The sequence below is a fragment of the Corticium candelabrum genome, chromosome 18 (assembly GCF_963422355.1).
Source record: "Corticium candelabrum chromosome 18, ooCorCand1.1, whole genome shotgun sequence".
In the NCBI taxonomy this organism is placed as follows: Eukaryota; Metazoa; Porifera; class Homoscleromorpha; order Homosclerophorida; family Plakinidae; genus Corticium; species Corticium candelabrum.
In genome coordinates, this window is record NC_085102.1 from 6,097,733 (window position 1) to 6,110,995 (window position 13,263).

General features: G+C 41.6%; 1 protein-coding gene across 1 annotated transcript; it reads left to right on the forward strand.

Annotated features, from left to right (window-relative positions):
- The first annotated feature begins 4 nt into the window (after window positions 1–4).
- Window positions 5–12,242, forward strand: LOC134193941 (syntaxin-17-like). The gene is made up of 8 exons (XM_062662810.1): window positions 5–161; window positions 2,356–2,489; window positions 2,654–2,719; window positions 9,162–9,345; window positions 9,651–9,751; window positions 11,667–11,717; window positions 11,776–11,862; window positions 11,918–12,242. The coding sequence occupies exons 1-8, from the start codon at window positions 134–136 to the stop codon at window positions 12,146–12,148; spliced, it is 882 nt and encodes a 293-aa protein (XP_062518794.1). The 5' UTR covers window positions 5–133; the 3' UTR covers window positions 12,149–12,242.
- The last annotated feature ends 1,021 nt before the right edge of the window (window positions 12,243–13,263 follow it).

Genomic DNA, 13,263 nt, shown 5'->3' on the forward strand with positions numbered 1-13,263 from the left:
TTTCTGTAGTTTGTTATGTTAGAATTAGAAATCGACGTGAGACGTTTATGCGGACCGTAAACGGTGGTTGTATTGTTGAGGAACGTTTTTTCGTTGAGGTGTTTTTTACCGTTTCCTGATCGGATCAAGCTGAATGGCGACGTTCGAGCCTCGGAGAAGAGGTAGAATGACATGTGGACGTGTAAACAATGTGATCGTCTAGAAACCTAGTTGTGCTAAGCTTCTGCTTACTAAACATCTGGACAGACATGGAAACAGACCGACAGACAGGAGGGAGTGCGGCATTGCGTAAGGAGGGGATCATGCAGAGGGGCCGGATCGTGGATCATAGGAGTCATAGATCGTAGGGGTTATATAGCGTACGGGTCATAGATCGTAGGGGGTCAGAGACTGTAGGGGTCAGAGATCATAGAGAGTAAGGGATCGTAGGGGGTCAGAGATTGTATTGCGCAGAGATCGTAGGGGTCTGTGATTGTAGGGAGTTAGAGATCGCAGGGGTCAGAAATTGTAGGGGTTAGAGATCGTAAGGGTAAGAGATTGTAGGGGTCAGTGATCGTAGGGGTTAGAGATCATAGGGGGTCAGAGATCTTAGGGGTCAGAGATCTTAGGGGTCAGAGATCTTAGGGGTCAGAGATTGTAGGGGTCAGAAATCGTAGGGGTTAGAGATCTTAAGGGTAAGAGATTGTAGGGGTCAGTGATCGTAGGGTTAGAGATCATAGGGGGTCAGAGATCTTAGGGGTCAGAGATCATAGGGGGTCAGAGATCTTAGGGGTCAGAGATCTTAGGGGTCAGAGATCTTAGGGGTCAGAGATCTTAGGGGTCAGAGATCTTAGGGGTCAGAGATCTTAGGGGTCAGAGATTGTAGGGGTCAGAAATCGTAGGGGTTAGAGATCTTAAGGGTAAGAGATTGTAGGGGTCAGTGATCGTAGGGGTTAGAGATCATAGGGGGTCAGAGATCTTAGGGGTCAGAGATCTTAAGGGTCAGAGATTGTAGGGGTCAGAAATCGTAGGGGTTAGAGATTGTAAGGGTAAGAGATTGTAGGGGTCAGTGATCGTAGGGGTTAGAGATCATAGGGGGTCAGAGATCTTAGGGGTCAGAGATCTTAGGGGTCAGAGATCTTAGGGGTCAGAGATCTTAGGGGTCAGAGATCTTAGGGGTCAGAGATCTTAGGGGTCAGAGATTGTAGGGGTCAGAAATCGTAGGGGTTAGAGATCTTAAGGGTAAGAGATTGTAGGGGTCAGTGATCGTAGGGGTTAGAGATCATAGGGGGTCAGAGATCTTAGGGGTCAGAGATCTTAGGGGTCAGAGATTGTAGGGGTCAGAAATCGTAGGGGTCAGGGATCGTAGAGGTCAGTGATCATAGGGGGTCAGAGATCGTAGGGATTAGAGATTGTAGGGGGTCAGAGATAATAAGGGGTCAGAGATAATAAGGGGTCAGAGATCATAGAGAGGGTTAGATCGTAGGAGTCAGGGAATGTAGGGGTCATGGTACGTGGGGGTTAGGAATTGTGGAGGGTCAGAGATCATAGGGGGTCAGAGATCGTAGGGGGTCAGAGATTGTAGGGGTTAGAGATCGTAAGAGTCAGATATTGTAGGGGGTCAGAGATTGTAGGGGGTCAGAGATCATAGGGGGTCAGAGACTGTAGGGGTCAGAGATTGTAAGAGTCAGATATCGTAGGGGGCAGAGATCGTAAGGGGTCAGAGATTGTAGGAGTTAGAGATCGTAGGGGTCAGAGATCGTAGAGTCAGGGATCGTAGGGGGTCAGAGATTGTAGGAGTCAGAGGTTGTAGGGGTCAGGGATTGTAGGGGTTAGAGATCATGGGAGTAAGGGATCGTAGGGGATCAGGGATCTCATAAAGTTTGTGGGCGTGTTCTTTTTATTACATGTATTGTTTACGTTGTTGATGTTCAGTATTAAAAGTGTGAAAGTGTAGGATATAGTATGTGGATAGTAAATCAAATTCAAACCCTACGATTATAATTTTCCTCCATAAATCAAAGACGAAGATTGTGCTGACAGTAGAAGACAAACACTCTAATATACAAATTGATTTTCATACTCATAACATGGTTGTAATGTTGGGACGTTACTCATACTTAGATCATCCTAAGTTGTGGTATGGCAAATTATTTATTTATTTTGTTATTAATATTAAAATTAATTAAAATTAACAAGTTCCCTCAAGTTTTTGGACCTGGCTAGCAGAAATGTAGACAGGCAGACTGACACTGGGAAGGCAACTGTTGATAGATTATTAATAATTTTGTGCTTGAGACATTGGACACACACGCACGCACGCACGCGCATGCGGGCGCACACACAATGCTAAGCAGCTGATATAAATTGTTTTAGGTACGCAGACTAAAAAGGATGAGATAGTGAAACAACCACTGAGTGCTCTTGAGCCAGCTATAAAGCGGTTTACTGAAATTGCTATACCTGAAGATGTTAAACGATTAAAGGAACATCAAGAGACTATGACACAAGTTTGTACACGAGAATTGTTTGTTCACACACACACACACACACACACACACACACACACACACACACACACACACACACACACACACACACACACACACACACACTGTAGCAACTTTTCTCTAGATTGGAATTGACTAGCTGTGTTTGTTTGTTGTTGTGCTAGCTGCAGCAAAGCTGCAAATGGAGAGATCTGTCTAGGGAACAAATAGCAGCGACTTCAACCCTCAAGGTACACCAAATATCTCTAATGCATTAATATGCAAGGTGGCTGTCTATGTCTAATGCTTCTCTACTGGTTGCTACATGTGTTGCTAAATACTCTTTTCCATCTAATTTACTAACACAATGAGTGGAATGTCCATGTTGATTGATGTCATTTGTGTGTGATACTGACAGTACTTGTGTGACTGGCCATCTTTACGTGTCTACTGGAGTCCTTCATTGGTGTAGACATTAGGATTGAAATGTTTATTCTTGGTGAGAGGAATGTCTAGAAACTTAGAATAATATATTTTGTTAACTCACATCTTGCCCACACACTTACACCACAGGTAAACATACCACCTGCACTTGGGCATCATTCCCAGAATGAGAGCTGTCAAATATTGTTATGACTTGTTTTTATTGGATTCATGGTGGGAAATGCATAGTATGAGCATATTCTACATGTTTTAGTAATGGGTGAACTTGCAGGTGGCACTAAATGGATGAGATCAAATGGTTGTCCCTTGGAGCTTAAGCAGGAAGCATTGAGGATGAAGGTCCAGGTCTGTGTTCTAGTATGGTTCTTGCATAACCTCCAAGGGGCAATGGCTGAGGGGTATGTACACAGTGTTAACCCCTATGCAAATGTTGGGCTCTATGGGTAGTCGCACACACATTGTAGCTAACAAACAAGATGAGTCATATATAGTGGTCTATATTCTGTATTCTTCATCCTTAATTAATTGGATATGCGATTGTAGTTGTACATGCTCTTTGCTCTGTCCAGTGATATTACATGAGATTATGTTGTTGAGCTGTTAGTGGTTATTATTTACGAACAGCTCAAAGGGTTATCTTGTAGAGTTGAAGTTGTTGTTCTTATTTAAGAGCTTTCAGGGTTACCACAGATTCTATGCTTAGTGTATATTGAGGAGAATAGTAGTTGCAAAGTGTGTGTGTGTGTGTGTGTGTGTGTGTGTGTGTGTGTGTGTGTGTGTGTGTGTGTGTGTGTGTGTGTGTGTGTGCGTGCAGGGCATAATTTACTTTTTCTTTTTTGCGTAGCAGTATTGCTACACAAATTGCAAATTGAGTAGCAGTAATGCAAAATTGGGTTGCAACCATATTTTTGCAAAACAAAGCAATTAATTAATTGCCCAGACAGTTCATGCTTTTCTAGTCTACAGGCTCAAGTTCATAGTCAGTGCCAAACTGTGAATAGTGATGATACTATTAAATTTGTTATTATAACACAATTCCCTTTAGCTAAGTGGAAACGAAGTTACTTGAATAGTAGCAAGTGGCACCCTGCCCATGCAAATCTTAAAAGCAAAATATGCTATTCATTAACTTTTTTTGAACCATATGGCTGTACGTGTGTCCTCCTTGGAGTGCTGAAGAACCGTTGGACTGCAAGTGTAGGGTCAAACTGTGCCAATGGCAGACCATTAATGCTAATCCTCATCAAGTGATCAAAGTTATCTTCACTAAGACTTGACCGCCAGTCACTTTTTTCCTCCTTATAGCACTGAAACCACGCTTCACTATGGCATTGCTGACTGGTAACACCAGCAGCATGCACACCAATTGCACAAAGTTTGGAAATTTCTCTTTGTACTTGGACAGAAGCAGTGACCATACAGTATTTTTGGATGGTGTCGCAAGTTATCGATCCAGTACATCTTGAAGAAGGTCCAGTCTGTCATTACCCCATCCAGCAATACGTTGTTCTTTAATAGAAGACGACGGAAGTGGTCTACAGCAAGAGACACATCAGCTACACCAAAGGCTGCAAGATCATCTCAGTCAGTCGGCCACAGATTAGTGTCAAGGAGACAGACTGCTTTAAAAAATCCCTGTTGTAGATAGCCCATAAGCATGCAACACAGAACTATAGCATCCTGGACTGCAAGTTGCATGAATTTCAATCAGTGCTGCTAGACCAAGGTTCGAAAAATGTGTTTGAATCTGGTCGCCAGTTTGGCCACCTAGAAGAATGGTTGGTCGCCAAACTTTCACTAGTTTCTAGGTCAGAGATTCCAGAAGTAAACAAGTCATTAATATCACTGTTGAAACCCTTTCCCAGATTATTATGTTTGACATTAAATTAAGACATAAACTAGGAATTTGCAATAACGTTGGATGAACATTGGCTAGTAAACACACCAATCTACAGTATTGTATTTGGGATTCTTTTTATGTAATAGTATTCAATATTTTATAAAAACTTTCAAATAATTGTATAGCTACAACCAAACAAAACTGTGGTTTGTGTGGTTTTGTATTGTTAATTAATGTGATTATGTGGTTTGTCATCACATCCACATCCTGGCAATCCATCCAATAAGACACGAGCATTCTTTTAGCGTTTTCTGTAGATGACTCAGTGCCACTATTGATTTGCTGAGAACAGCACATCTGGTAACTCTCAAGGGAAAACCCCACACCCCACGTGGTTTCCTATGTGCTAATTTTTGGAATGCACCTGATAAACTTTGTTATTGTAGCGCTTCAATAGTGCGTGGCATCATTCAACACCTAGATTTCAGAACTGGACATGCAGAAACTTTTGTCTGAACAAACTTTCTTAGTAGCACTAGGAGACTTATGAGCTCTTGGACGTACCTGGTAGTTCCTTTGATAGAAGGACACTCAGGCAGCTTGTTGCGGAAAAAGCTGTTTGTTTTACCGCTTCCTATGCCCCACCGTTTGCAAAGATCTGCATAATAGTTTTTAGATACCCTACACCAACAAATCCAATTCAACAGCTTAGTAATCGACGAGATGACATTGTGCAGCAGCTTCTCTCGAATATAAAACATGAAATCTGCAGCCAATCGTAGGTGAAGGTGACGGCAACTGCCTATCTAGATCCTTTTCTATGCTGTTCAAAGGAAACGAAGAATCTAACCATCTTGAATTATTGAGACAAATAAGAAGGCTAGGATCCTATAGGAGAGACTGCAATTGTTTGAAAAATAATACGCGCCTGCATGCACCTCTTTAGTTGGGTTTGTCTGGAGCTGATGGCAGAGACCAATCAGATCGGTACAGGCAGTAGAGTCCAGAGTTGCCAATCAGGAACACTGAAAATGCGTGAGATCTCAGATTTTCATCAGTACTTTATATCTGCATATGGGTGTGGCCACAAAACTAATACCTAAATAACCAAAAAGCAACACATAGTGTGTCAATACGCATTAGACAATAATTAACTAGCAAGTACTCCTGGAATTAGAATTTCTGATAGTAACGATAAACCAATATAGTTTTCGCATGCAGTAAATCAGTCTAGCGTAATCAGCCCCTCCCTCTTTTGGACTTTCTGACGACATCTGGAAGTTGAAAAGAAGGAGGGAAATTATGGATGCGCGGACTCTAGTACAGTAGTAGAATTAGCTGAATATGTTTGACAGCTTCAGAACTAGACTTGCCTGGGGTTGGTTATTCGTACTGATCGATCACTTTACGGCAGTCTCGCTAGATTCTATAGTTACAGATTTTTACGAGCTTCACTGTACACGTGTGCCTGGATCTAGCTAGTTCCAGCAATTTGAAAGTTGCGTGAGATCTGGGTTTCTTGCGTGTGAGCGTGTGACCTGAAGGAACTTGCGTGAGACTCTCGCAAGTTGTGTGTGAGTTGGCAACTCTGAGAGTCCATGACAAAAGCATAGCAACGACTGGCAATAGATTGCTAGGTGATACGTTGTTACAGGATATGTAGGATATGTACGAAGGTACCAAGTAGCCAGCATACGTCGCAGGGTGCCACTAAATAGACGTAGAAGACGGCAACATATGTTAATTGTAACACAACATCTGCTGAGCAGGTGGTTTGCATCCATGAGCCACTGCCACTATTAAAAGGCTAGAAACTACCAAATATTTCTAGTCGCCAAATTGGCGACCACATCGTTCGTTTAGTCGCCATCCATCTAGAAGTTGTCGCCATATGGCGTCTTGGCGACCGGATTTTTGAACCCTGTAGACGATAAGCTTCCTCAATGGAGCAACCAGATTCCAACGCTTCTGCAAATACTGCACTTGACTCAGTCTTTAGAGTAGACGACAACAGAGCTACTGGAGACAATGATTCTAGACAACTTCTGGCATGTTGCACGACAGCATATGCATAGTGTTGGACATTTTTACATAATTCAATGGCTGTTCGCAAACGCAGCTCAAGATGACGACTTTCATTTCCACAAACCAACAATGATGCAGACCGATACAGACAGTTTTCATCACCATACACTCTAACTGGGCCTGAACTTCTATCAGCGTCTTCTGGATAGAGGTTTGCAGCTATGGTATCGGTCATGTATCTGCAGGTCTCACCTTTAGCAAGGGTAGATAGAGACTCAATGTGTCTTAGTTTCTCCAACAGTTCAGAAGACACGGAGGGTCTCATGTCTTGCTTTAGATACATTAAGAAATCCAAAAGTTCTTGTTGAGACATACTGCTGCTACTAACTTCCATGTTCGTGCAAAACTGAACTTTAGATTTAGACGGCGTTGACGTTTCTAGACAGTAGTTGTGCTGTTTGTGCTACTTTTTGGTTTGACCTTTATATTGGAAATTCTCAAATGTTGTGCTGTTTGTACTTCTGTTGTGATGACCTTTAGGTTGGAAAAGCTGTGCTGTTTGTACTTCCCCTGTTTCTGTGACAGTGATGTTTGTGTTGACGTTTACATTGGAAAGGTCCCATGCAACTACACATTGCATGATTGTTTGTTATTTTAGTTGGTTGACCTTCTACATTAGCTACTATATAAAAGTGCAAGTACATTGACTACACTGTTACTTACTTTTGTTCCTTTGTTACCTTGTGACATAGTTACAATGGAAGTCTCAATAACTAGCTTGTTTCAAGTTTCTGTTGCTGTTGCCATCCCTTCTGCTAATGAGATGATAGTTTTAGCAGGTGTTCTGCTAATGTGCTTTAGTTTCATGTATTGCACAGCATGACCACTCAAGTAGGGATGGTTCGTAATTGAATAAAGATGTAATAGTATATTATATACAGTATCTTCTCAGACATTGCTGTATGCATTATAAGGTTCTTGGTTAGACTCCTACCATACTTGGATGCAATACTGGATAAATTATGCCCTGGTGTGTGTGTGTGTGTGTGTGTGTGTGTGTGTGTGTGTGTGTGTGTGTGTGTGCGCGTGCGTGCATGCATGTGTGTGTGTGTGTGTGTGTGTGTGTGTGTGTGTGTGTGTGTGTGTGTGTGTGTGTGTGTGTGTGTGTGTGTGTGTGTGTTAGTGTCATTTTTGGATCAATAGGGATATATGCCAAACTTTGTACATATGATATTTAGTATTTGTACACATACAATACAGCCTACACTACAAGCTATAGCAACACTTCATTGAATGGTCATGATCAAACGCCATCAGAAACTACTTTTACAATCTCTTCTTCAATCTGTTCTTTCACTCTTTAGTTATACATTTGTATTACTGCATTCGTCTGTAGTAAAGCCCTGCGTGAAACACTTGTTTTGGGCATATACTAGGGTCCCGGGGTGCTATTTTGGTCCCATGTGTATACATGGTCACAAAATGCTGTTGTTTGGCTAGTCATCATCTATACACCTGAAGACAGAGATACCACAAATGCCTGCAATTATCCGTTTGCAAGATGAAAGGTATTGGTATATGTACAGCATCAGCATACACACAGAAACTAGACACTACACATGGAAATCAGAGTCGTCGGCCTGAAGCTCGTCAACATCAGTCATTGCAACAACGAAGAAATGAGTCTAGCGCTAATCACTTTCACTCAACACTGACACCAGCTTATCAAATGCATTGATACAAACGAAGACGGATTTACAGACATTATTTTGTTTATTCTGGGCATGCGTATCCTGGAAGTATACTTTGTGGGTGTTTTTTGGGCAGAAAGTCCTCTGACCTGCTGCACATAGGCATATGTATGGGTGTGGCGTCTGTAGCTCAATTGGTTAGAGAGTGCATGTGGAGAATGAAAACATCCGGGATCTTTTGACCACAGGTTTAAGTACGAGATGGGCACAGGCGTAATTCCCTTAGGCAAGGAACTTACACACAATTGCGTCTCTCGACTCAGGAGTATGAATGAGTACCTGGTCATTGACTGGAGTGGACATGACCGCTGGCTTGGCAGTAACGTCCTGCAGCAGATGAATACTTGTGGGCCTCGGTGTCCAGTCCCAGAGCTGCGCCATTGTCAGTGTCCCTGGATGACTCAATGGCCAAACTCTAGGTGGATTGTAGCGCTGGCCCTAAGCCTCCACGTAGCACATGGAGGCCCTGTTTCCAGAGGCAGGGGAGCTATCTTACAGGTGTGAGTGTGTTGTAAGTCGACTTTACTGTTGTTGTTTGATAATATCATACAGGAATGTTGCTGCTTGTTTTTGCTTTACTGTTGGTTGTACGTCTCTTGTATTGTTTTTTTGCATTGTGTACTTTGTTTCTAGAGGCTGAAGCAACATCTAGTTGAGATGGAGCGACTAAAAAGTCGCGTTCACGACGACAATTGCTTTGAGTTTGAACAGAAAATACGTTCTAGTAAAGAATCGGCTGTGGCAGCATTACAAGGCTTTCGTCCTTCAGAAGAAGACCCACTTCTTGCTGGACATCATCCATTAGCTGGAGGCGCAGGTGACATGCTGTATTGTGTAATTGTAGGTGTAACTTTGTCTACCATTTTGTGACTTTTCAGTGTGTGTGCATGGCACTACTGAATTTTTACAAAAATCTTTTTTGTTTGATTCTAATTATACGTGTTTATGGAGACTTATTTGTATGACTGTATTTATGCGTGTAATTCTCGTTCTCCTTGAATATTTCTTGCGTTGTTGCCGTTTTGTTGCAGTTTTAGTTTTGTTTGTGATAGATGACTTGTTACTAAGGTCAATGCAGTACTGTAGCTGTTGGCTGATTGGTATAACAGTAATTTGTTGTAGAACTAATGGCTCAACAACAGCACCAGTCTGTGGCTGGTAGCCAAGAATCCCAAGATGAAGACAGTGCTGTCTTAACAGATTCGTGGCAAAAGTTGACCCATGTGAGAAACTGTGGTTTGTGTATGTATGTTTATTGTTCTGAGAACATTTGGTTACGTATACCTATTGCAAGACTGTTTTCCAATGAGATAATGGACTGTGGGCTGATTGTAAGTTACTTGTTGGTTATGTCAATTGGCCAGGAGACAGGGGAATCCCCACATAAGCTACAGTAGTGTCTTCTTATCTATAACATTAGTGGCATGTATAACAGATGAGGTAGACTATCCTTTAAGAAGATACTATAATCTACATTTTTACTTGATTGCACAGAAGCTTGTCTTTATCTGAGCACACGTTCACTATCAACCGCCTGTTGGTGGCTGAGACACCCCTGCATTAGATCTATACTATCCAATTAGCACGTAGTCCATGCAGAATGATAGGCTTTGCTCCATGTGGTGACATGTCTACTGAAGAAGTGTGTAATCAAGGAAATATGGTATAGAAGTGTAGGATACCTGGAAGTTTCACTCGTTCGGTGTTAGTTCAGGATTGCTACATTTGTTGAGCATATGCGTGGAACAATCACTCTGGCTCTTCAAAAATGCCATTGAGAGATTGCAGATGAATTTTAGAAAGTTGAAATGCTGTCAGTGACTACTATGTTTGGTACTATCACTTGCTAGTTGAACGGTCAATACATCGTCAGTCAATAGATTACCGGTTTGGTTGTCAGACATACTATGGGTTTTAGAACAAACGTGTTTGGAGGACGTACAGTTGATGACTTGCTCTATGTGTGTAGCTAATATTAGAAACTTACCCGAGGACTATTGTAATAAATAAGAAGTAGCGAACATTGAGAGGGTTGACTGTGTATTACACACATTCTGTCTTAGTAGAAACAGTTAGGATTGCTTGTATTATAGTGCAGTTCTGGTGTGCAGGAGACTGGCTGTAACCTATATACTTGGAACTTCTACATGTCTGCAGCCAGCTATGTATAACATGTCTTTTCAACTCATTTTTTGTTGTTGAGATGCATAAATCTAACACTTTAGTCTATATAAGAGGAGATGCATATCATCGTTAGGAAACATTCATGTATTAAGGGTTCATGTGATGTCTATGCCTGTTATAGTCATTTAGTAAGAGCGTTCTTGTCAAAAAGGATTTGTCTAGCAGATATTGTGAGGTAGAGAGGTATTGGATCTTCCCAAGGGCATTCAGCAGGTTAGCAGAAACTGTGCCTGTTGCTGACTCTTATAGCTGCACATGCACATCTGTTGCCCACCTGTCAGTCTGTTATATGTTTTCCTGTCTATGTTCATTGACAGCTATTGTATGTCTGACATTCTGTACACCTTAAGTGCTTCCACTATTTACTCTTTCATGTGAATGTTTGGAGATGCTCTGAGCTCATGAATATGAGACATGTTTGTTGATAAATTAAATGAATCATCATGACTGAATGAAGTTGTGGCATTTGATTTGAAGTCTTGGTTAGGAAGTATTATATGATCAGACCGTGCAGACTGTCTCTGTAGTTCCTAATTGAACCATTAATGTTGGTACCTGGAACTTACCATTTTGTATACTTGGTGTTTAGTGTGGGAGCTCATTTAGTAGTTGATGGTTGCTTTTGTTGGTGATTAGCATGTAATTTCCTGAGGCTGGATAGTAAGACTTCCTAACACCTGATCTGCTTTTTTGGTACTGCACTTAAACAGAAGCAGTATAGTAGCATTTCTTGGGCTGTTTACAGATGATTCACCTCTTTACTAATACCAATATTGATGGTTCAGTTTGTTTATATGCATGAAAGAATGTGTGGATATTCTCATGTTTCTTGATATGTCAGTGGTACATTTAATGTAGCCGCAAATGCAACCCAGTAGTTGTCATCAGTGTTAATGGTTGCTGTTCACAATTGGTTTGGTCAATGGTTTATGACATGTTTTGTTGTGTGGAAAGGAGGTGACAGAGTTGAACAATCTTGTTCATGAATATGCCAATCTAGTTCATGTATGATTCATTGTTAGTAATTCAAGGATAATCTAAATGAATTGGAGATCTATTGTAGCATCAAGGCGAGATGGTTGATTCCATACAATCAAACATAGAAGGGGCACACCATAGTACCCAGCAGGCAGCCAGGGATGTTGGCAAGGTATGTCATATGTATCAATTGCAAGGCTTGAATTTTGACATACATACACTGTTAGGCAAGTGTAACAAAGGCAGCAATTATTCCCTTGACTGGGGCCGTCGTTGGGACTTTGGTTGGTGGCCCTGTTGGTCTCCTTATAGGAGCAAAAGTAGGAGCTCTCCTGACAGCAGTTGGTGGAGGCTATTTGGGTTATAAGGGTGGACAGATATTCAAACGAAAGCGAGAACATAATGTCCAAGAAAAACTCGACAAGTTGTCAGACTCCAAGAGGAGCAGCAACTCTTAGTAACAAGGAATGAGTGTAAGATGGGAAGTTTGGTATGCACGATGTTTGTATGTACACTGTCACCAGTGTTGTAAATTGATTATTAACTACTCTACTTTACAGTGACTGTGTCTCGACAGTATACTTTTGTATATGATTCATCTAGAATGATTACTTTGTCTTCTTGTTTGAAGCAAAATCCAATAGACAGCTTTATGTACAGGCGACCTTCTTTTGCCTCAGTCTTGCAGAATGCTGTAGACAATTGTTTGAGAGGTAATGAGAGGATGGTCGGTCTCGTTTACATGATCATGCCTGCTGATCTGTTTCTAGCAAGTTAGCAAAATGCAGTAAGGAGTGACCATTTCCCAGAGCCACTTCCATAGACCATATTCAGACATGCAGCTAATTTGTTGTTCTCTGTTCACATGACTACTACCTTGATGGACAGCCATATTACTGTCTGATTATGCACCGTCTATCAGTATAATGCACATCAGCAACAATCAAATGACCAACTGAACTTTGTTAGGGAAAGTTGAGCAACTTTGTTGGTTTTCGGAATAGAGAGGTGCAGAGAATGACGGTGGATCCATCAGAGCTGCGGCAAATTAGTCTGCTCTGTACATCCTTGTCATACAGAATTCTTCAAAATTGTTTGATGAACTGGTAGGCATGGAATGTGTTCCTTGAAAGGAGCACTGGTGTAGTCGAAACGGTTAGTTGGCAACCTCTTGTTGACCATGTCTTTTCCAACGACGTTGGCCACTGTTTTGTACCTACTATGGGCATCATTTACATCTCTTGCTCTCCTTGTTACCAACGAAGGTGAGTGTGTGCTCAATTAGATAATATGTTGCACTTGTCTCTATGCAATGTAACAACATTGCTACATCTAGATCCGTTGCATTCAAGACCATTCTTATGCTGTACAGACTAAAACTTGGCATTTCATACATTCGCTCTTTCTATTTAAAGAAAGCAAGGTGTTCGCCGAGGTAACGATTCAAGCGATAATTCTGCGCGTGCTAACAGGAACATCCCAGGGGTGTGTAGTTTACCACTGATACAGTAGGGTAGCTCTGCGATGCCCACAAAAACAGCATGTGCACAAAATCAGCAGAGTAGGCTCTTCA